This window comes from Protopterus annectens, chromosome 3.part0 (genome assembly GCF_019279795.1).
Source record: "Protopterus annectens isolate FY-2018-M chromosome 3.part0, PAN1.0, whole genome shotgun sequence".
NCBI classification, from domain to species: domain Eukaryota; kingdom Metazoa; phylum Chordata; order Ceratodontiformes; family Protopteridae; genus Protopterus; species Protopterus annectens.
Window position 1 is genome coordinate 1,000,171,250 of NC_056731.1, and position 24,152 is coordinate 1,000,195,401.

Sequence of the window (24,152 nt, forward strand, 5' to 3'; positions counted from 1 at the left end):
AGCAATCCATCCACCCACAACCCCCAATTTCCCATGTTGCATAATTTCACCAATGTTCCACTAAAATGTTTGCAAACAATCATCAGAGATAGCAAAAAAAATTCTAATTCAGTCATTATCAATCTGTATCCCATGTTCTTACACTAAGCAGGTAACTTGTTTCCTGGGTTAGACAGACATAGGTTAGGCAGACAATTTGAAGCCTGTTAACAGTGCTTGTTAATAGGATTAGTCTCTCTCGGCTTTTCCCGGTTAGGGGTCGCCACAGCGGAACTCCGGTCCGCTAATGATTGGCAGTAGATTTTTATGTGCTGGCTTGCCGGGCCTAACGCACAACCTTCAACGAAGGAACGCCCATTCACGCATGTCGACACACAGAAGACGCTCTAACTGAGAATCGAACGTGCAACGTCTAACTGTGAGGTGACAACGCTACCGCAGTAACAGTGCTTGTTAATACAAAATTTTAAAAAAATTAAAATGTCCAGTCATTGCTCAGAGTACAGACTGTTGCTAGAAATACTCTGACAGATACAGCTGGGAGCAGAATGTAGCAGTGTCTACATTCTTAGACTGTTTCAGCTAAAGCACAGATTCTGCTAAATGGCCCTAATTACAAGTTACCATAAAATTGACCACAGTGCCATTGCACAATTGTGCATCATCTGTCAATATAACATATAAATACACACTAACAGAATATGGTCAACACCCATGTTATCCATATTCACTCAAAATACAGCTCCTACAAATAACACATCACATGACATTCTCAACAGCGCCATGCATTAATACTGCAAAAGTGAAAATAAACTGGTAAAAATGTTATAACTGTTAAATGTACTATCATCTTCATGCCGTGTACACTATGAGGAAATTTATTTTATGGTAGCAGTCATTACAGACATGCACTCCTAACATCAGTGATGCTACTAAATTCAAACTGACGTTATATAATGAAACAAAAATGCCACACTGATCTGGGGTCGATATCTGGCATTTAGGATACTCCAAAGCATTTTAAAATGTGTTCATTTAAGAGACATCTGGTAACTCACTGGACATGAAGCAATAACTTTCTGAGATTTCATTTCAAATGTGAACTCTAGGCATTCTGACAAGAAACTAATGCTAATTAATGTTACTATATACAGGCCACTGGTTAAAAAAAAAAAGTCATTTAAATTGAACTGATGAAAATATTTCTTGTACAGAAAACAAATGTCCCACAGCTACAGTGACTTTTTTAATATTTAGAAATAAATCTGAAAGGCTTATAAATTTCAGCAAGCATTATTTAACAAGCAAAACCCAACATGCAATCATCTTAATTAGAAGATTATACATTAGTCTTCAGGCCATATATGGAGGTTTGCTCCAGTTCCCCCATTTATGTTTATCATGAAAGTTATCCACTCTAAATGGCTTTGAAAAGAGCAAGTTGCATAATTTAAAATATAATACATCTAGACAGCCACAGTATTAAACACTGCAAATCTAAAGCTCTCAGGTGTATAAAATGAAATGCAACAATTGCACACATGAGGTCAATCAGAAACAATACTATGTTACTGATTAAATTGTCCAAGTTCACATTATTTTCAAATAATAATGGATCACGGTAGAGTGTAATAAAGTTCTCAATTACTTATGAAATATATACCCAAGAAGTAAACAAATATAGTATACTTCAATATTTCAATATAGAAATATGACAACAAACTGTACTGAAAAACAAATAATGCCACTTGAACACTAAGAAATGGAAGACTCCTGATAGTCAACCCATGCAGATGAAGAAGGCATTCTGTCCTGCAGCACTGGTGGTCCTGTACAATGCCATAAAGTGTGTGTAAATTAATGTGGAAATATAGTCTAGACTGAAAGTATTCATTTGATAGCTATGACATAAATTACATAATACAAAACTCTGAACAACAGATGCAGTAGCTGTTTCTACTAATCTAATATGCCAAACGATTTGATCTATGTTGGTTTAAAGTAAATCAGGTCACATACAATAAGGGTTTGTAATTTCAGTCTATATCAGCTTAAGGTTCAGTTAATAAAATACAGTCCATGTGAATGACTACTTCTGGACAAATGGTCTAGAAACATTAACTAGCTTTGCTAACAAACACAAACTGATAAAGGAACACATTTCATAAAGTTTAAAATGTTCTGCTTTAAAAAAAGTGCTTTCAATACCCCCACCCTACAAAGAAAATGAAAGTAATACAGAGGATTGGGTTTTAAGGTCACTAGTGATAACGCCATTTTCTTTACAGCTTCAAATTAACTTGCCAAGTGGAGAGTAAATGTAATAAACACCTTAACAGCAAATGTAATGAGGTATTTGTTTTAGCATTCAATCCGTGAACTCTGTGTGAAGGAAATCTTGTTTTAGGATCATATTCTGGGACGTATACGTCTTTTTTTCCTGTGGAAGTGCAACGGCAAGCCAGCTCTGCTCTTCTGGTGAAATTCCCAAGATAGGCATCCAAGCGTCCAGTTTAACATCCCAGAGTTGCACAAAATTACATCTTACTGCCAGCAGCTCAGTTTGGTAATTAAGCAAAAACTAACAATATTTACTAATGGCTTGTTTCATCCCATGTGGGATCATTTGTCTGTTTCAACAATTTTCTCACTAATTTTTCTAATTCTTTCCTTGATTTCTGCTCTTCCTCCAGACATTGCTTCATCCGCTTATTCTCCTGTTGAAAACAGTAAACATAATCTAGAATTACTTGTATGTGAAAGATGAGGAAGAAAAGTTACGGTCATAAACCTATGCTGGTTGTGATGAGGCTCACCTACTGAGCTTAGCAAAAATTAAAATATAACTTTCATCTAAAGAAGCATCATAGGTACACAGCTGAATACTAGATTAGCTGCACTCAAGGGTCATTTTAAGGAAAGCCAATAACCCAATGTGAGAATCAAACCCTGCACTTTGTGCCTATGAAGCAAAGGTCTTAAGCATTATGCCAAACCTCCCACAAAATAGCACATATTCCACATGGATGTTTTTACCTCCTTGTCACTACTGCTGGGTACGTATTTTAAAAGATGGATGGTCAATGTGTACTTTGAACAGTGCAAGTGATCAGGATATCAGTATATTTTAACTAAAAGGGACAAAACGTTTACCGATTCATTAGTTTGTGTTTACCATAGTAGAAAATCTGATGTTAAACAAATTAAGAATGCTAGTGTATGCAAAAACCATAATAATCATCTGCAGCTTCTCTGAAAGGACAAATAAAACTTCAGGCTATTAACTGAAAATTCAAGACCCCTTCCAGTAGCAGCCAATGAAAGGCAGCTTTCTGATTTCATTACCATTGTCACCATCAGTAAAGGGAGCGCAGCCGCTTGATGGCTGAGGTCAATGATGTTAAGTGTTCATTTAATTGCGTCCCTAGTGCTTCTCTACTGCCAGCCAAAGTCATGCAGTTGCACTGTGGCAGCAGTGTTGAATGTGAAGGATAGCAGACATTGACAGCTGACATAAGACAAATCATGAGCAAACTATTTGCACCACTGAAGTGATAACCAATCACAACAGAAATATGAGCAACATTAAAAAGGTAAATACTTCAATAACTCCCAAATGCTGTTATCTTTATCTGCTGAGATATTTACATTGTAAGCAACAAACCCACAGTCCCACCATGACAGTAAATAGGCTGTCTCTTTGAAACCACGCCCAAAAGTACTGTTGCTAAGCAACCACCATGAAAAATAAATGACAGTATACATGCAAACAGGCTCCATAGCAGCATTTCATAAATGAAACACAAAATAACACCCAACAGAAATCCAACAAATTATGCAATTTGGTGCAGACCTCTCTCCGACATAATAATGATGCAGTCATATATACTACGTGCAATGGATGCCATGGGCTCCACCTGGGTTAGAGTTACTATGAGGCTTCAGGTTCATAAAGGCCTTAAAAGGGTGAATATCCAGTGCAAGGTAAATGTAATTAATCCATAGCTGATATGGCTGCATTTTTTCTTTTTTTATATTTTCAGGATTTTTACCCTGTACGCATACATCTTCTGGCCGCTGTAGTACGGCGGTAGCATTGTTACCTCACAGCAAGAGGTTCTCCCATTTGATTCTTGGCTGGGCTTGGGAGTGCCTTCTGTGTGGAGTCTGCATGTCCTCCCTGCTGTTGGGTAGCATTCGAAAGACATGCGTGCATAAATGGGCATGCCTTCATTGAAGGTTGGGCGTTGAGCTGGCACCTCGGCGTTTCGTAAAAATCTACTGCCAATCATTAGCAGACCGGAGTTCCGCTGTGGCGAACCCTTACCGGGAAAAGCCAAAAGACAAACAACAACAATGCATACATCTTCTAATTTCATCTCTGGGATTATGCTTCCCCAACTATTCCATGAAAGCACCATCATTCTGTTTACCTCTGACTGAAAGCCACCAATGAAGGTAGTTTTCATCTACAACTAACTTACAACTATTTTCTCTAAATGTGGGTTATAGATTAATAAACATGAATGAGATTTAAGACTTCTGGTCACAAGAAGCTTCAAAACTCTTGATTCCCTGTTTATACTTTCTGTTATTTAAGCAACTATTTTATATGTACCAGATGCTAAGAGAATAGTCTTAGACAGTATGCAGCCCCAAACCAAACTCTTTTTTAAGTGGCATTATCATGCAAGTTTAGGAGAAAATTACGAAATAATACAGCTTTGAAAAAAAAAAAACAAAATGAGCTCTCTAGATGATCAGCCATACTTTGTCCCTAAACATGAGACTAAAAAAGGCAGAACAATTTCTTTTCCCCACACATATTGTTTTTTTTTCTAACATCTTCATTGAATTATTACTTAAGATGTACACAAATATACATAAAAAAAAATAAACCATGTTAACATGTTCAAAGTTACATAACACACATGCTTTTATACAAATATCATCAATCCATTACATAGATTCCTCAGTTTCTACCTCCACTTAAATCTTACTCCTCCTTCAAAACATTATTCTGCATATATTGTTTCCACAATTTCTATTTTTCTATGTAATTTGCTCCTACCTTTTTTCTAAAGATCCCACTTCCAGTTATTTTACCTGTTACAATATTCACTACTACAAGTACAGTTAGTTTAGACTTTGATTTCTATTTTCTAGTAATTGCTTTTTGACAGCCACCAGAATTAACCTTAAAATGCCTTACTATGTCTAGGCAATTCAGATCCTGTACCCCAGCTAAAAAAAGATCCTTAGTTACCCCCCATTTGCTCTCCCAATATTTCTGACAGAGTGTTCTTTAAGGCCACTTTTAAAGTCTGCCAACCCATTCCACTGCCAAAACATATTTTTGCAGTTATCTCTTTCTTCCCCATCATACCTCCAACATTTGCCATCTACCTCAGGAAAAATTCTTTAAAAGCAGAGCAAATGTTTTTCTTAATTGTCCCTAACCTGGATACTTCCTGCTATTGTATAACACTAAAGCAGTTGTAAAATGAAACCTGCAATATTTGATAGTTTGTATTATGTTGTCTATCTTTCGTAGTGAGATCCTGAAAATTGGATTTTTCTAATTGTCACCATGCTGACAATTCTCTGTAAAGCCTATTTTTGTCATTTGTCTGCATTAAAAAAAATTTAGTGCAATATTGTGAGCTTTTCTCCCTGGGCCTCTGCTGAAAAGGGGCTACTCAGTCAGTCAGACTATCCCGGTCAACAACTGTAAAATAAATAAATAAATAAATAAACTTTAATAATTTCTCAAAGTCAGGTTCTTTAATTTCACATACTTTTTGATGATGTACTTTTGTACTCTTGCTAGCTGGATAACGTAACCTAGTTAACCGACAGGATATATATATATATATATATACTCTGTGACCTTTCACTAAAAACTCTAACAGAGGAAAATGGCTGGACTAAATGCAATGTAGTGGTCACGGCCCTCAAAAACTAAACATTAAGCCACATGTTGAATGCATATAAGGTATCCTTAGGCAGATGTGAAAGCACAGCCACCAGACCACATGGAAAAAGAGGTACATATTGTCATGTTTTCTAATTAACAACATTTTAGGGATGCCCAGAAAAACAAGAACTTAAGCAGAGGTTTCTCTTCTAGTAGTAAGTCTGGCCCTAGGGGATAAAGATTTTCTAATTTATTTGTTAACTAGGTAGGTGGGCTGTTCCATCAAGGACTTTTTTTTTCACTGTGTAACTGGCAACTTATAAAGAGGCAATGCAAATAATTAATAGATACTATACCAGGAACACTTAAACAGGAGTACAAAGTGTCTCTTTGCCATTTTGTTAAAAAAAAAAAAACTTATGGAGATATCTTTGAGAAATAAGAGAACTACTTCAAAGTTTTTTTTTCACTACAATACACATACATTTCTAATTATTTATTTATTTTCTTGTTTACACATACATATGACCAAGAAAGTTTTGGTGCCATTAACTAAATACCTATAGGTTTGTCTTGACTTATGTTTCTGAAAATATGACTGTTTACTTGTCTAGACAGCATTAATATTTTATTACTATATATGCAAAGCTCAGTATTTTTCTACCAAATGGTGCCACAACAGAAGTATCAGAAATAATGCTACTAAGGCATCACTGTTTTAAATAGAAGGAGCACTGATTTGGAACTGTCTTGTGCTACATATTCCTATTATGTTCATACAATAATAATAATGATAATATTAGGATCCCTTGTATCACATCAATAAGATACTGAAAAATAGTGTCCCCAGGAATAACTCCTGGGGAACAGCATTGGTGAAAATGAATTCCTCTGAAACACTTTCAGTTAGTTTGATCTGTTTAACCTTGATACAACCTTAATTATACTCCCGATTAATTGTTCCACTTACAGTAATTAATTTTACTGGGTCTGTGAACTGTTCCAAAAGATTTTTTCAGCTACAATCCTATGAAATGAAGAGTAACATTAAACTGCAATAAATACATTTAAATGCAGTTGGTAATAAACAGATAGATGATCCAGTAAATAATTCAACAGAAAAAAAATGCACTCAAGTATTGATTAGACTATGGAAGTGTTAAATTGGTTCCACAATGCATAACATATAAATCTGTGTGTGAGCATAGAAAAAAGGATTAAGAATGCTGCTGTAAAGTACCCATTTCTAAATAATTTTAACAGTGACTATAACCATAAAATAAAATTATGAAGAATGCTGTATAAATGGATTTCTAAATAATGATTAAGTGATTCCATGCATGCCCAGAAAAAATGGCTCCCACTATCGTGCGGGGGGTGCAACCTGTTTTACACCCCCCCCCCACACCCACTTCCCCAGCAACTTTCCACACCAACACATTTATTTCCATTGCTCTCCAACCATATGCTCTGATCACAGCACTCCCTTTTAAAGGGATAGTAACCTGCCCCTACAGTCAATAAATCCCCATACTCTACTAGAAACTGGACATCCTCTCACCCACACTACTTTTCTCACAAAACAACAATCTCTAAGCTTCTCACTCACTAATGAATACTCTCTAAATAGGTCATCTTCAAAAATATTTATGGGTCATTATCCTCAACATCTCAACTTAACTAGACAGGTCTTGTTTACCCTTATCAATCCCAACCTTCTACATTAAATCCATTTGAAACGTGCATGCCCCCCATTGGCAATGCCAATCTCCACAATCTTCATTGTGCAATTACTGACTCTCACACTGGTTAATCTCACCATGTTTCTACCATACCAATGTTACTTCTTTTTCACTTTCTTCTTCCTACTCATCATCACTCCTCCCACTCATTTAACATCCCACTGTACAACCCACCCATATATCTTAACACATCCCACCTCACAAACCCCTCTCAATCACTCTCATATTACATGCTCACACTCATTACCTTTAACAATTGCAATGACTACTCCATCTGCAGATTCCTTCCCATCCTCCCCTACACACCCTCTTCTCATACATTAATGAAATGACAAATTAGGCATCCACTCATTCTACTTACCAACCACTAAATTACATTACATAAACATCTACACATATTCTTTCCCGTCTTACTACTACTTTTCCAAAATAACACTGAATGCAGCCCTGGGCCACAGCCTGTCTCCTGTTTATTTATTTACCCATTGTTGACCAAGTCCCACTATGTCAGTGGCCTCCTTTCAGGAGAAACATAAGGTGGTATTTATACTACTAGGGGAAATTTGGCCAGGGCATCAAGGAACTTGCCCTACTTTTTTGATAGGTGCCATAGGATCTTTTACATCCACCTACCAGCAACTCAAGCAGATAGGGCCTCAGTTTAATATCTCAGCCAAAGGAGTGCAATACACCTCACTCCTTATGTTGCATCAGCAACCATTCTACCTAGTAAGAGAACAGAACCTACAGCCTTCTCTATCAAAATATGTTCGCAACCTGTTGTGCCACTGACACATTACCTTATCAATGCCCAAAACACTGTAAACAAAATAGACCAATTTACTTCACATCCCAGACCTCCTAGCAATTACTGATACTTGGCTGAAACCAGATAGTCCCTCTGTCTCGCATCTACTTCCTGAATTTCATCTGAAACTAAAGGTTATTAGACAAGCTCCACCCATCTTAAAATCTCATTCAAATGGTCTCCAAGCAAACTGTGTTTTAGCCAACACTATGGCTCTTCAAACAGCAGTAACACGTCTCTCCCACTCTCCTTTCTACAGAAATTCAGATATGTAATCTAAGCAATTATGAAACACAAATGAAGGTAAAAACATTGCAAGTCTAAGAAATTTCAATATTAACCTTCTAACTACCATTCGTTTAGAGGCAACAGACTTTCTTATGTATCAACAGCTTACTCATCTAGTCAAACATCACCACCTGACCCAAACTTAGGACCTCACACCACTCCCTTAACTATCTCATCATGTCCAACACTCAAAACAGCACTGTCAACATACGTTACACACCCCACCATTGAGAAAACATTGCCTGATCAGCTTTATGCCCAACTCCCAAAACTAGCCCCAAACTTATCTCCTTCAGATCAATGGCCAGTGCCTAAATCCAAACTAAAAACTAGGCTCACTACCCTTAACTGGTAACCAATTCTCAACTAGACAGACCCTAACTAGTCTTCTTAATTCTTCACACAAATTATTTTTTCTTTACAAACTTAATTATTTTCCTTAAAGTCTACACTCTATAACACTAAATGTAAAAGTGGAGAGAATCTAACCATATCCAGATGATGGTGATTATTACACTACCCTATGTAATTTAGCTAAAAATAGCCATGCAAAGGCACAAAAGTCATTTTATTATATACATGCAAAACTCCCTTATATGCAGCACCAAGAAATTTTGGAAATAAGTCAATAAACTTACTGAAAGTAACCTACCCCTCTCAACACAGATTACTACTTCCTACTTAACAGCAGAGTTCATAGTGACAAGCCCAATTGTTCCAGGAACTCTTTTTCCCAAATGTCTTCCTCTTTTCTACTTCAGATTTATCTTATCTAAAGACATCCTTCCACTACTACAAAGAATTCAGTTAGACGAACCTTCAAGTAAAGACAACCTCTCTCCATGGTTCATTTAACACTGGCATGACTTGTCAGATCCTTACAACGCATCTTTATTCTGTCTTACCACTAACACTATGCATAATATCCAGAAAATTTCCATAGTAAAATCAGTTTCCAAACAAATAAAAAAATCATGCACTCTCTTCACACAATATCCACATCTGCATCCTTCCAATCCTGTGCAAGACCTTTAAAACATTGTTTGCCACTAACTTAGAGACTGGCATAGCTGCTGTGCAAGGAGAACACTTCCACAGCCATATTGACACTTACAGATGACATTCTTATGCCAATGGACAAAGACATTCTATCTGACTTCATTTTCATAGACCTCACTAGAGCACTTACTTAGTTAATCAAACCTCCCTCCTACTCCATCATACAGAACTAGGAGTTACCCCTGATGCCTGTCCCTGTTTCAACAGCAATATGTCAAATCAACATTTCACTGTGTCCTACAATTCAATGACCTCCTATTCCTTTCCTCTCCTCTATTAAAAGGGGTAAGACAGGGTTCCATTATTGCCTGTTATCATTAGTCTAAATTAACAAACATCTATTTGACCACCTGTACCGTCCTCTATTATACACTGATGATATGGTTAAAAACTGCTCAAGCCATTCACCAACCAATTTAAAATGGGACCTACAGACTGATATCCAATGTTTTAGTGAATGGATTGACAATAAAAACCTCATACTGAGCTCATTAAAAACTAAAACAATATACTTTTGTACTAAAGAGAGGCAAAACAAACCCCCTAATGCCTTAATCTACAGTTACAACAATGCTCTAGAACCAGTGCCCTCTTTAAAGTACATTGGACTCTGATTAGAGCCATCTGCAAAACCTCTGGAAAACACATGCAAAAAAAAAAGGAAAACTAATCCTCTCCTCTTCTGGGCCCCAAAAATATCCCATTCTCTCTCAAACAACACTAGGACAGCAATAGGTAAAGGAATCCTTCTCTCTCAACTTGAATTTAGTGTTCCTCTTGTCACAGCAGCAGCACTGGCTAAAAACTCCACTACTATTTAATCACTAGAAAACAAAAATAGACACCACTGTAGTACACGAGGAAAAGGACACTGGCTCTCAGTTAAGCAAAGGGTTGACCTGTTCATGGGTTCTCAACTGCTTTAACCCCAACATGAACAATTGCTACTCCACTAAAGTACAGTTTTGTACCTACCATAAATGTAGATGTTCGAGTGTTCACCCTGCTGCAGTCATCACACTTGGGTTATCTTGTCGTCAGGCAGTCCCGCAGTCGGCCGGAATTCCAAAGTCTTGGTCCGGCGTCGGTTGCTGTCGCTTCTTCCCTGATGTCAGTGCGCCAGGGGTATAAATAATGCATCCAACGCCATTTTCTTCAGTTTTTCTTGCCCCAGATGTCAGGTGCCCCCATAAAAGGTGGTCAGTAATTAGTACCAAATTAAGTAATTTCTGTACAAACACAAAATCCCTCCAGCTATAAGCAAATACATCAGGAAGGTAATGTAGAGATTTTATCCAGTTAGATCAGAGGGGATGGAGGGAGGGTAACCTGGACTGCAGCAGGGTGAACACTCGAACATCTACATTTATGGTAGGTACAAAACTGTACTATGTTCATCATGTTACTCTGCTGCAGTCATCACACTTGGGTAGAATCTCAAAGCTAAGGATGGGTGGAGGAGTTATAGAGGGTTAGAGGAGGCTAGAAGGCCCTGCAGAACTGCAGTGGCGAAGCCAGCTCTAGTCTTAGAGTAAAGTGGTAAGTGATAGTGTTTGGTAAAGGTGTGTACTGAACTCCAAGTTCCAGCTTCCAAAATCTCCTTGGTAGGAACCCCCCTGAGGAAGGCTGTAGATGTAGCTGTTTCCCTGGTAGAGTGGGGCATAATGGTAACAGGAACTGGTTTTCCATGATGGGTATAGCAAAAACGAATGCAATGTCCTATCCATTTGGAAACTGTTTGTTTTGATATGGCCTTCCCTTGTGAAGCTGTAGCATAGGATACAAAGAGCTGATCAGATTTTCTGAAAGCCTTAGTTTTATCCAAGTAGTAACGAAGTTGCCTGTGAATGTCCAAGGAATGCAGGAGTCTTTCTCCTTTGTTCTGTGGGTTTGGGAAGAAGGTGGGTAAGTGGATGGTTTGATTTAGAGCCACACTGGAAACCACCTTAGGCATGAAGGAAGGATTAATTCGTAGAGAAACTCTGTCTTGATGGAAAATGAGGAAAGGTTCTACTACCATTAGTGCCTGCAGCTCTGAGACTCTTCTAGCTAAAGTTATTGCTAGTAGCAGGGCAGTCTTCCATGATAGAAACTGTAGATCTGCAGAGAAAGCTGGTTCAAAGGGAGGTAGCATAAGTTTTTCCAGAACAAAATTGAGGTCCCATGTTGGTGTAGGTGCTCTCCTGGGGGGGCCTAATGTTTTTTGCCCCTCTGAGGAACTGCCTTAGAAGTGGATGCAAAAATAAGGGTGGATCCGTGTTGTAGTGGGCTGAAATAGCTGATGTGTGGATTTTAATGGAAGAAAAATAAAGTCCTTTGTGTAACATCTCAGTTAGGTACTGTAGAATCTGAGGCATGTGAGGCTGAAGTGTGTTTTGACCTTTAGCTTGGTTCCAGGCGCAAAACCTTTTCCATTTATCCAAATAGGCCTTCCTGGTGCTGGGCCTCCTAGCTTCCAGAATAACATCCATAACTGCTTGGGAAAGATGGCTGGATGCTTAGGTGATTTGCCATGCAGCCAGATTGCTGTGTGAGCAAATGGGCAATTTGTGGTAAAATCCAAGGTGAGCCCTGGGCCATATTCCTCAATAGTGGGTACCAGTGCTGGCGTGGCCAGTCTGGGGCTATGAGTATCAGTCATGGTCTCTCCTTTCTGACTTTCAGAAGCACCTTTGTGAGGAGAGGCAATGGAGGGAAGGCATATACTGTCAGGTTTTTCCAACTGAAGAGTGCGTCCACTTTCCAAGCTTGATGGTGAAGTGTCCTTGTACAAAATTTTGTTAGTTGATAGTTTTGAGGACTGGCAAACAGGTCTATGTCTGGAAGGCCCCATTTTTGAGTTACCGTTGCAAATACTTGTGGATCCAGTTTCCACTCGTGGGGGTCCATGATGTTTCTGCTGAGGTCGTCTGCCAATGTGTTCTTTTTTCCTGGCAGGAATTGAGCTTGTAACTGAACTTGGTAGGCCAGAGCTGTGTTCCACAAGGTCATTGCTTGCCTGCATAGAGGGTAGGAGTGTGTACCCCCTTGTTTATGTACCACATTACTGTGGTGTTGTCCGTCCTTATTGTAAGTTGTCCTGGATGTAATAGATCCTTGAAGGCTGTCAGAGCATTCTGTACAGCTAGCATCTCTTTTTGATTGATGTGCAGATTCCTTTGATCTGCAGTCCATATGCCTTGAATGCACTGTCCTGCCATGTTTGCCCCCCAGGCATAGTCCGAACCATCTGTTGTCATAGTTTGCCTGGCTGGAGGCAAGGTGAAAGGCTGACCCTTGTTGAGGTGACATGCCTGTGACCACCATAGAAACTCCTGTTGTAGGCAGGGAATGAGAGATATCATTGTGTCCAAGCTGTGGCTGTGTTGAGACCATACGCTTTTTAGGTACCACTGTAATTTCCTCATATGCAGCTTTGCAAATGGTATTAGTAGTATGCAAGATGCCATGAAGCCCAAGGCCTGCAGAATTTTTCTTGCAGATAGTTGGGTCTTTGTTGCCATTGTTTTGAAATATAAAGTCAGTTGCAGTTGTTTGTCTGGCGTCAGATAAGCCTTCTGGGCCATTGTATTCAAGCTGGCACCCAGGAATGTCATGGTTTGTGAGGGTAGTAGTTTTGATTTATTTTCGTTTACTGTGTACCCCAGACAACTTAGAAGATGTTTTACAAAAGCCAGATGTAAGAGTCTGTCCTTGCTTTCTGCTTGGATGAGGCAGTCGTCCAGGTATGGGTATATTTGAATTCCTCTTTGCCTGCAATTACTGGTGCCAGGCATTTTGTGAAGACCCTGGGCACAGTAGATAAGCCAAAGGGCAGTGCAGAGAATTGGTAATGGGTTGAACCTGCAATAAAACGGAGGTATCTTCTGCAACTTTGTCTGATAGAGACATGCAGGTATGCCTCCTTGAGGTCCAACATTACTAGCCATGCTTTCTTGCCCAACATGGGAAGAAGCTGCTGTAGTGTTAGCATCTTGAATTTGGGTACTTGTAAGAAGATGTTTAGAGTTGAAAGGTCCAGAAGTGGTCTCCAGGCATTGTCCTTTCTGCGCACTAGAAAGAGTCTTGAGTAAAATCCTTGGCCTTGCTCTGGAGTAGGTACCAGTTGAATGGCTCTCATGTCCATGAGAGCTGTAATTTGTTTTTGTTCCTCTGCCCATTGATTTTGTGGCAGGTTTGGCATTCCTCTTTTCATTGGCAAGGTGTGAAAATGGAATCTGTATCCTCGTGAAATTATGTCTAGGACCCATTTGTCCTTTGTGACAATGTGCCAGTTGTCTGAAAAAAGTGCGAGTTTTCCTCCTAAGGGGGCTGCCAAGAGAGAGTTGCTTGGCCAGATGAGGTGCAAGTCATTGAGTTTGCTTCCTGGTAGTTTGGGACCTGTCTTCTCCTCCCTTCTGTGTTGCAGTGCCCCATTATCGAGGTTTGTACTGGGCTTGTGGTTGCCCTCTGACTCTTGGACGTCTGTATTTCCCCCTCTGTGGTCTGTCAGTAGCTGGAAAGGACCAATTTTTTGTTGGCCAATTTCTGCTGAAGCGAGGGGGCTGTACCTGTAGAAAATCTTTGACTGTCTGCATAGATTTTGCCTTATCCTCCATTTTCTTCAAGAAGACTTCTGCTTTAACTCCAAAAAGAACATCCTGCTGTAAGGGAGCATCTAGAAGCTTTGCTTTAACATGATCAGGCAGAGTTTGTTCCTTTAACCAAGCATGCCTACGTATAACAGACCCAGTGACAGCTGCTCTGCAGGAAGCCTCCAAAGAATCAAAACCACATTGTAAAGTATGTTTGCCCACCTGTTCAGTTGCATGCAACAGATCCTGCATTTCTTTCAATTCAGACTGTTGAGGGAGTGTGCTCATTTTTTGTTTTAACTGAGACATTAGAAATTGCTGATATTTTAGCATGTGAAATTGGCAATTTAGTGCCCTCATAGCTAGAGTGGCTGAGGTGTAAACCTTTTTCCCCCACCTGTCTAGTGCTCTGGAGTCCCTTTCAGAGGGTACAGGATTTTCTGCCATAGAAGCCTTAGCCCCTTTGGGACCCTGGGAGATAGTTTCTGGATCGGCAACAGGGATTTTATAAAGGAATTTGTGGGAGTCAGGAACTCTATAGTATCTGTCAGGTTTGGCTGGAGCAGGAGGCAGAGAATCTGAGTTCAAACTGGATTCTAAGTAAACATCATCCACAATGTCTAAAACTGGGGGGATGGCAAGTGGTCTGTGCTGGGGGAGTAAAAGAAACTCTCTGAGCCTTTTCTTTGAGTCAGAGTAGTCCTGACCTTCCCAGTGAAAATGTTCCCTCATAGTGTGTAAAGTTTCCCCAAAGGAGTAGTCTTCAGGAGGAGAAGCTGAGGGAATAGAATCCTCAGCATCAGAATATTCATAAGGGGAGAAGAAGTAATCCTGGTCCTCAGAGGAGCCTGAGGAAATAGACACTTGTTCAGAGGAGGCATAAATTTTTATTTATTTATTTTATTTATTTTATTTTACATTTGTTTACCGGGCTAGTCCAACTGGATACATTTCCATTTTCAGCAGAGGCCCGGGGAGAAAAGCTCCACATTGAAGTTAGTACAAACAAGTCATTTACATAAAGAAAGTCAGTAGTTAGTAAAATACCAACATAAATAAGGTTTAATCTAGATTATAGTAGTTGAAAATATATATATTAGGAAGGACACTTACTCTAATTTTCTTTACAGTACAAGATAGGGGAGTTATACTTTAGTAAAACATTCATGAAGAGTCTAATTAATTAAGTAAGTATAAACCATAGAGAGTTCTATATAAATTCATAACAGAGGCTAATTAACAAGGGTGATTTAGAGAATGTCTACTCAAGGAGAGTGAGTAGAGAGAGGTGAGAGAGGGTGATTCAGAGAAGAGTAATTAGTAGAATCATAAGATTAGTCAGGATTGATGCATGGGCATAGCCACAGTGTTTTTAGATGTTGTTTGAGCTTTTGTTTAAAGAGGAAAGATGACGAGGTAGAAGTTAGAGTGGTCAGTAGAAGATTCCAGTATTTACCTATGGTGTTGGAGAAAAGTGAGTCACCTGCTATGTTATTGGACTTGCTTAACTTCACAAGAAGTTTATTAGAGGAGCGTAAAGAATTTAGGTTAGAATAGGGAGAAATAAGGTCAGAAAGTATAGGGGTATTTTTTGGTTGGTAAAATATCCTATGAACAAAGGTAAGTTGGGAGAGTAATAGTGTATTTTTTAGTTCTAGCCAGTCTAGTTGTTGTAGATTCTGACAGTGGTGAGTTCTAAATGGGTTTCGGTGGCAAATCTAGCAATGCTATAGTATGCATTTGCTAGTTTAGTGAGGTTATTTTTCTTTAGGTTAGTGTATATGGATGAAGCATAAAGAAGAGTAGAAATAAGATGAGAGTGAGCAAGTGTGATTTTGGCCTGTGGAGTTAAAAGGTTTTAATTCTATATAAGGAGCCGAGTTTTCTATTTACGGTTTTAATAGTGTTATTAATGTGATTATCAAAAGTGAGGTTATTGTCAATTATAATACCTAATAGCTTAGTGGTAGAGTCAGGGGCTGTATGTGTGCCATTGTTGGAAGTAATAGAGAAGTCTATGAGGGGAGACTTAATATTAGGCCTAAAGAGCAGGAGTTTGGTTTTATTGGCATTCAAAAGGAGGCAGCGTTTCAAGAACCATGCCTCAACTGTGCTAAATACATTCTGTGTTAGGGTTTGTAGTTCAGGGGAGGTGTTAGCAGAGCATATGAGTCTTGAGTCGTCTGCATATTGAATACATGTAGCTTGAGGTATTGCTACATGTAGGTCATTTATGAATAAAGAGAAGAGGAGAGGTCCTAGGATGGACCCCTGTGGGACTCCAAGAGAGACTGGTAGAAGGGATGAAAGTGCATTATCCCAGAGAACTGCCTGTTGCCTGTTATTAAGGTAGGAAGTGAACCATTGAATAGCTTTGGTATCTAGAGAGAGGGATTCAAGGGTTTTTATGAGCATATTATGGTTTACCATGTCAAAGGCTTTTGACAGGTCTATAAAGAGTGCTGATGACAGAATACTATTACTGCGGTTTCTATTTATGCACTCGGTAAAAGATAGGAGAGCTGTTGTAGTACTATGAAATGGCCTAAGGCCATGTTGGCAGTTGGCTAGTAAGTTATATTGAGTTAAGTGGTGCATTAGCTGATGATGAATACATTTCTCCATAATTTTTGCTAAGGGTGATAAGAGTGCAATAGGCCTCTAGTTAGAATAGTCATTTGAGCTACCTCCTTTATGTAAAGGAATTATGTGGGAAATTTTCCAGATAGCAGGGATGGTACCTTCACTGATGGTTCTATTTATAAGGAGAGATATGGGATAAGCAACTTCTTCAGCTGCTTTTTGAAGGTATTCAGATGGTAACTGGTAAATTCCTCTTGTCTAGGCCTTTTGTCGGGTGGGGGCTGGGAACCCCTGATTAAAGAGATCAAATCTTCAGCCATTTTGAGCATCTGCTTCTTAGGCATGGGGCCTTGAACTGGAGACTGAAGTGCAGTCTTTTAGGTTTAATAGGAGTCTTAGTCTTAGGATACATTTTTATGGTGAGCGTCGTCGGTCTGAAGATGCCTTCAGAAACCGAAGGTGTTTCTGTAGCACCGACATCTTTATCAGCAGTGTTGTCAGTAGGGGCTAAACAAAATGGCTGCATCGGCCTAGTAGTCTCTGCCAAAAGCTCCGAAGCGGTCTCGGGTTCAAGAGCTGCGGTAGTCAGGGGCTGCGTCGGAGTCTCACTGAAGACCAGTGAACCGGAGACCGGACCAGCCGAGGCCTCGGAGTCTGGCCTGGGTCTAGGCTGCCTGTCCTTGCGTTTTTTGTGCACGCCGGTAGTCGGTTGCTCCGACGGCATAGTGTAGTTAAATTTTCTACTGAAGTAGTGTCGTGCGAAATCAAAGCGTCTTTTTATAGTACGCTTATTAAACCTAGCACAAAAACGACAACCAGTGACGTCGTGGTCTGGGCCTAGGCAAGGTATGCAGTAAGAATGAAAATCCTTATGAAGTATTTGCTTCCCACAAGAAATACAATTGTTAACTTTTTCTGACGTCGGTCTGAGGCAAGAAAAGTTTCCCCAATGGGGTACTTAGCTTTATTGAAGACTTCAGATCTGAAATTCGACTTCAAAAATATCAGGAGTCAGCCAACCGGCACTTGCGAATTGCTTCTGCTTCGGGCACCATATGGCAAGAAAGACTGAAGAAAATGGCATTGGATGCATTATTTATACCCCTGGCACACTGACGTCAGGGAAGAAGAGACAGCAACCGACACCGGACCAAGACTTTGGAATTCCGGCCATCTGCGGGACCGCCTGACGACAGGATAACCCCAAGTGTGATGACTGCAGTAGAGTAACACGATGAACATCCTTAAAATTAATTATTAAGACAAGCCCACTCGTACATGATGAGAAACCTGAACCACTCTGGCCCTATCAAAAAAAATTCCTACTTTCCAAACTTCAGCCTCTGATCATGGTTTCTCAGTTTTGGAAGCAAAACTAGGGGAATCCCTCCCACCCAAATTTAAAGACAACATATCTTGTCAAAAGTTGTGTGCACTGTTAACATCTAAAGTATGAATCAAGCAACATGTAGGCCACAAATCAACTTTTATCTCTAGTTTATTCTATCAGCCAATGCAATTGCTTGTAAAGCAAGCTGTTGTACACATTGCATATTAAGATATTTGTATTATTATCACTTTCGCTTTATATTTAAAATACTAATACTATCCCCTGTATGTTAACATCTGTTTTTTTTTACCATTTTTACTTTATTTTAATGTACTTTAATATCCTTTGTGTGTGCTTTTTTTTTTTTTTTTACATGGGCTGAGACTGAAATTAGTGCTTTATCCTAGTAAACAAATTCAAAATGAAAAAGTAAAATAATAACTATATAACTTCATTACTTATGGATATATACACATTTTTAAAGTTCCAAAAATGGAACAAAATCATAAACATGTTATGGTCAAACTTAAAATCAGAAGAACCAGAGTCTTATCTTGGTTTATCTATTAACTATATTTGCTATCACAAGGTCTAAAATATTACTTAACCTCACTGGAATGTTAACTAGCTGCACCATATTGCAACACATAATAAAATCAAGAAATATTTCCTTTGAATATATTGATGTGAAAACAAAAAATGAAATCCCTTGTTATAATAGCGCTATGGAGACTACTTAATCTTTACAGGGAAATAAAAAAGGAATGATATGGCCTGGATTGCTTCTTTCTAGCAGAGGGTCGATGGGAACTACTGGGAAAGGTCAAACATGTGGATCAGTGAAAGGAGTTTTCAGCTACACTGTTTCAAAGCAGTGGGTTTTGAAAATGGGAACCAAACTGGAGCAAATAATAAACAGCAATGATGAGCAATACTTACTATTTGCACAGAAATAAATCTCTATTTTTAACTCGACTTTTTTTTTTTAATCCTATTTGCAATGCCCTCTAGTTTATACACCACAAAAACACATGTTTTGCACCACACACTAGCTCCTGGCTGCTGTGCTACCCCAGCTCCGGTGACCAGCCTTGCCGACCCTACCTGCTTTTAGGGTACTAAAGTGGACAAACTGCCCTGCCTGTTGACCTGCATCCTTAAACCAACCCAAAACCTGCTGTCCTCACCCTAAGCTAAGGAACGGAATCTTTCTTGTCCTGGACAACAGCCCCTCAAGGACAATAAAATAAGAGAAACGACCCTACCTGCTTTTAGGGTACTAAAGCTGAGTAACTGCCCTGCCTGTTGACCTGCATCCTTAAACCAACCCAAAACCTGCTGTCCTCACCCTAAGCTAAGGAACGGAATCTTTCTTGCCCTGTGCAACAGACCCTCAAGGACAATAAAATAGGAGAAAGTATGTGTAGTACAACTTCTGTCTATTGAAATACCACTGTATAAATTACCTGTTAGGCACTCAGCTAGGGCGGCCAGCAGCCAAACCCTTTCTTCTCCTGCTTACTAGCCTAACTTTCCCTCCTGTACCCTTTAGAATTAACTTACATCCCTCCCTCCTCATATTCCTCGCCCTGCTACCTCTTATTGAGACACTATTGTTGCTATATAATCTTTTGCCACTAGGTGGCACCCTTTTTTCCTAAATATTTTCCTACTGTCTCTCTACGGTGGTGGTGCTGCAGTAGCATTGTCGCCTCACAGTATGACGTTGTCCTGTTCGATTCTCAGCTAAAGCGTCTTCTGTGTTGAGACATGTGTGAATGGGCATACCTTCGTTGAAGGTTGTGCATCAGAGCTGGCAACTCGGTACGTAAAAAATCTACTGCCAATCATTAGCGGACCGGAGTTCCGCTGTTGCAACCCCTAACCGGGAAAAGCTGAAAGCTGCAACAACAACATTTTCCTACTGTCTCTAAACACAACTCACAGGTAACCAGTATTCTTAACTTGTTGAGTACAGTTCCACTCTACCCTTCTATCCTTTTACTCTATTCTACCCTGCCCACTATCTCTACTCTCTAGCCTCTTACCCCTCACCTTCTCTACCCAAAATTACCTTAGCAATCAGCTTCCCACTGATTGTACTCCTAGGATTCACTCCTACAGTGGCCCTAACTCTACTTCCCTATCTCTGTAAACATCCCTCCTACTCCCTGTGGCCACCACTACTTTGATTCTCACCCTATCCCTTCGCCCCTTAACTCCCTCTCTTCTTACACATTCCTCCCTTCTTCTCAAGAGTTGTTGTCCACTATAGGCTGTGCAAGAGGCACCAAACTGCCCTCATTACCTGCTGTGACGTGCTAGTCACATCTGATCTCTACCTGCCCTTATCTATCAATCCCCTCCCCTTTCTCACTCATGACCTCATCAACCTTTTAAATATACTCCACCCCATGTGCTGCCATCTTTTCACCACGCATTAGCTCCTGGCTGCTGTGCTACCCCAGCTCCATTGACCAACCTTGTGTAAGTTGCAACTGTTATAACCTTAACTGCCAGATAAGCATTTTTCACATGAAGCTGTCTGTAAGGGCATTATTTTGAGTAAGAGGGGAAACCTGGTCAATACTAATAACTCTGTTACCGGCTATCTGTGGTACTGTTTGATGCACGTGCTTTGTATTACTTATTGCCTGCTACGTAGAATGTTTTTGGTAGCACCTTTAGAGTCACAGTACATTCCTCCTCATAGATAGCGGATGCTGCTCGTGTTTGTCTACCTGTTTCACAACCTGCTAGGTATTACATATTTTACATGGGAAGCATAACTCATAGGTAGCAATTGTTGCTCGCATTTGTCTATTTTCACAAACTGCTAGGCATTACATATTTTATGCTTGAAAGTGTGTCCTACACCCAGAGACAGCATTTAATATAACTAGAGTGCATTTGCGATAATAATTGCCTTGACCGGCAAACTGTGATTACTTTGCAGCACCTTCAACGGAATACAGATTCTGTTACTATATGGAGGGTGCTCAGCTGTTAAATTAATTAGTACATATCCTGTCTCTATACTACGTAGCTGTAGCTACCTGCAGGACATTCGACTGGTAACTTAAGGTGTACACAGCTTATTTTTAGGCAGGAAACGCCAATTGTAAGGAGCGAGAGCCCTAACTAAGCCCTAGGCTTTATAATACAGTGTGTAGTACGCAGTAAATGGCAGTAGAATGCTTACCACACAGTAATCGCTATCTGTAATGAACAGGAGCATTGATCAAGCCCTAAGCTTCACAGTAGTGTGTTAGTTATGCAGAAAACGCCAACTGTAAGGTACAAGAGATTTGTCTGGCCCTAGTGTTTCAATAGAGTGTACTTGGTGCTTAGTAACTGTAAAAACTGAATGAAGTAATTCACGGTGTTTTAAACTTTTCTACTATTTTGAATATTAACTTGAATGCCTTGTCCTATCCCTAGCTATTTTGCTCTGTACTTCATAGACACTACAATTGCTGAAAATATCTATTTTGAATAGAATGCCCATGTTTCAATAGCACTCGCTGTGCCTACACTCACACTGTACTCCATAGTCGGCATCTTGTTCCTGGTGCATATAAACTGTATTGCCCTGACTGTATTTAAAGTGCTACTGTTATGGCTCTGTGAGGCTGCGAGATGCAACTCAGATGAATTCACTAGTTAACTGTTCCTTCTAACCTTTACTACTGTATATGATGTTTGCTTGATGATGATTGCTTAGTTCATTCAGTACAGAGGCTAATTACATCTGGTGTTAATGCTAGTTTGTGCTTTTTATCTCACTGGTAACTGCTTATCATTTTACTTATTTTACCTGTCTGTTTCTCTCTCCCTTTATGCAACTAGCGACCCTACCTGCTTTTAGGGTACTAAAGATGAGGAACTGCCCTGCCTGTTGACCTGCATCCTTAAACCAACCCAAAACCTGCTGTCCTCACCCTAAGCTAAGGAACGGAATCTTTCTTGCCCTGTGCAACACCCCTCACAGACAATAAAATAGGAGAAAGTATGTGTAGTACTACTTCTGTCTATTGAAATACCACTGTATAAGTTACCTATTAGGCACTCAGCTGGGGCGCCCAGCAGCCAAACCCTTTCTTCTCCTGCTTACTAGCCTAACTTTCCCTCCTGTACCCTTTAGAATTAACTTACATCCCTCCCTCCTCATATTCCTAGCCCTGCTACCTCTTATTGAGACACTACTGTTGCTATATAACCTTTTGCCACTAGGTTGCACCCCTTTTTTTCCTAAATATTTTCCTACTGTCTCTAAACACAACTCACAGGTACACAGTATTCTTAACTTGTTGGTACAGTTCCACTCTACCCTTTTATCCTTTTACTCTATTCTACTCAACTACCCTGCCCACTATCTCTACTCTCTAGCCTCTTACCCCTCACCTTCTCTACCCAAACTTACCTTAGCAAACAACCTCCCACTGATTGTACTCCTAGGATTCACTCCTACAGTGGCTCTACCCGCTCCGTTCGCCCTGCGGGCTCACTCTGCTCCCCTACCCTGCCCCCAATTCTCACCTGCCCCCAGTGCTTCTAGATTTATACATCCTAACCACACCCCCTCCTCCAATCAACCTATCCCATACTCCAAACCTGTAAATTGCTAAATCCCACCTCCCCCTAAACTTTACCTCAGTAACACATCTGAAAACATCCCTGCATAGTAACCTGAACACTACACAACTATAATGCCACCCACTACTACTCTAACACACCTGAAACCCTTACTTCTACTCTTACTCCTTCCTATCCTAACTACCTTACCTAATTACCTTCTACGAGCACCTTAACTCCCTAGACTTTAGCAACCCCAGAAAGCAAACTGCCACAACAACTCTAGAGATCCCTCACAGCCATAATAATACATCCTGTCCACCAAAGTACTCGTCAGCCAAATTTCATAGACTAACTCACATCACATACTACAGCTCTAGAACCAGGAAATCTCAAAGTCTAATATGTAAACTTTAAAAACTCATTCTGAAAACACAAGTGCACTCCCTAATAGATGGGGACATACATCCTAATCCTGGTCCAAACTCTACTCCTACCACAGAGCCCAACACCCCAACTTCTAGCTATACACACTTGACTACCAGACCTCACAACTCTCTCCTGATAGCCCATCTCAATATTTGAAGCATAAATAACAAAGTTGCCCCCCTGCATGCTCTCATGGATGTACATTCATTTGACATCCTCTGTCTCACTGAAACATGGCTCAAGCCATCAATACAAGACAGTGAGGTTATTCCTCCCAACTATAGTATCCTGCGACTGGACCGTAATACTAAGAAAGGAGGTGGAGTAGCTATTCTATATAAAACTGGATTACAGGTAACCTCAATAGACTCAGAACCTCCCTTAACTAGTAATGAAGACGTTCTTATTTCTAAAATTCAACTCAACAAATGGAAATCTATATATATATTATCTGTAGCTACCTTCCTCCAGGCAACAATATCAGCACCTTAGAGGTTATCTTAAGCTGGCTGTCCACCACCTACCCACAAGAAATAATAGTACTCGGTGACCTTAACATAAACTGGAGGTGCTGTACATCTGTGCAGCCTTCTGCCCATATCAACCTACATGTTTTTTCTCAAACCATTTAATCTCCCACTAGATTCAATAAACTTAACAACAATGACAACACACTAGACTGGATCCTTACTAATAGTCATCAACAATCCTACAAAGTAGGGACCCTCCCTGAAGATCTCAGCGACCACTCACTCACCTTCCTAATCAGGTATAAGAGTGAAATTCCAAACCCAACCATTTATAAGAGTATAAGGTCTAACAAAAATTTTAACCTCGATAGCTTTCA

General features: G+C 39.8%; 1 protein-coding gene across 5 annotated transcripts in view; it reads right to left on the reverse strand.

Moving 5' to 3' along the window:
• Positions 1-1,084: 1,084 nt before the first annotated feature.
• ARHGEF6 (Rac/Cdc42 guanine nucleotide exchange factor 6) overlaps positions 1,085-24,152 on the reverse strand; it is a 1,746,213-nt gene continuing 1,723,145 nt past the window's right edge. For all 5 annotated transcript variants that reach the window (XM_044065305.1, XM_044065303.1, XM_044065304.1 and 2 more), the window contains one exon: positions 1,085-2,717. In XM_044065305.1, coding sequence (XP_043921240.1) covers positions 2,595-2,717 — 123 coding nt within the window. In that variant the 3' untranslated portion in view covers positions 1,085-2,594. The remainder of the gene's footprint in view (positions 2,718-24,152) is intronic.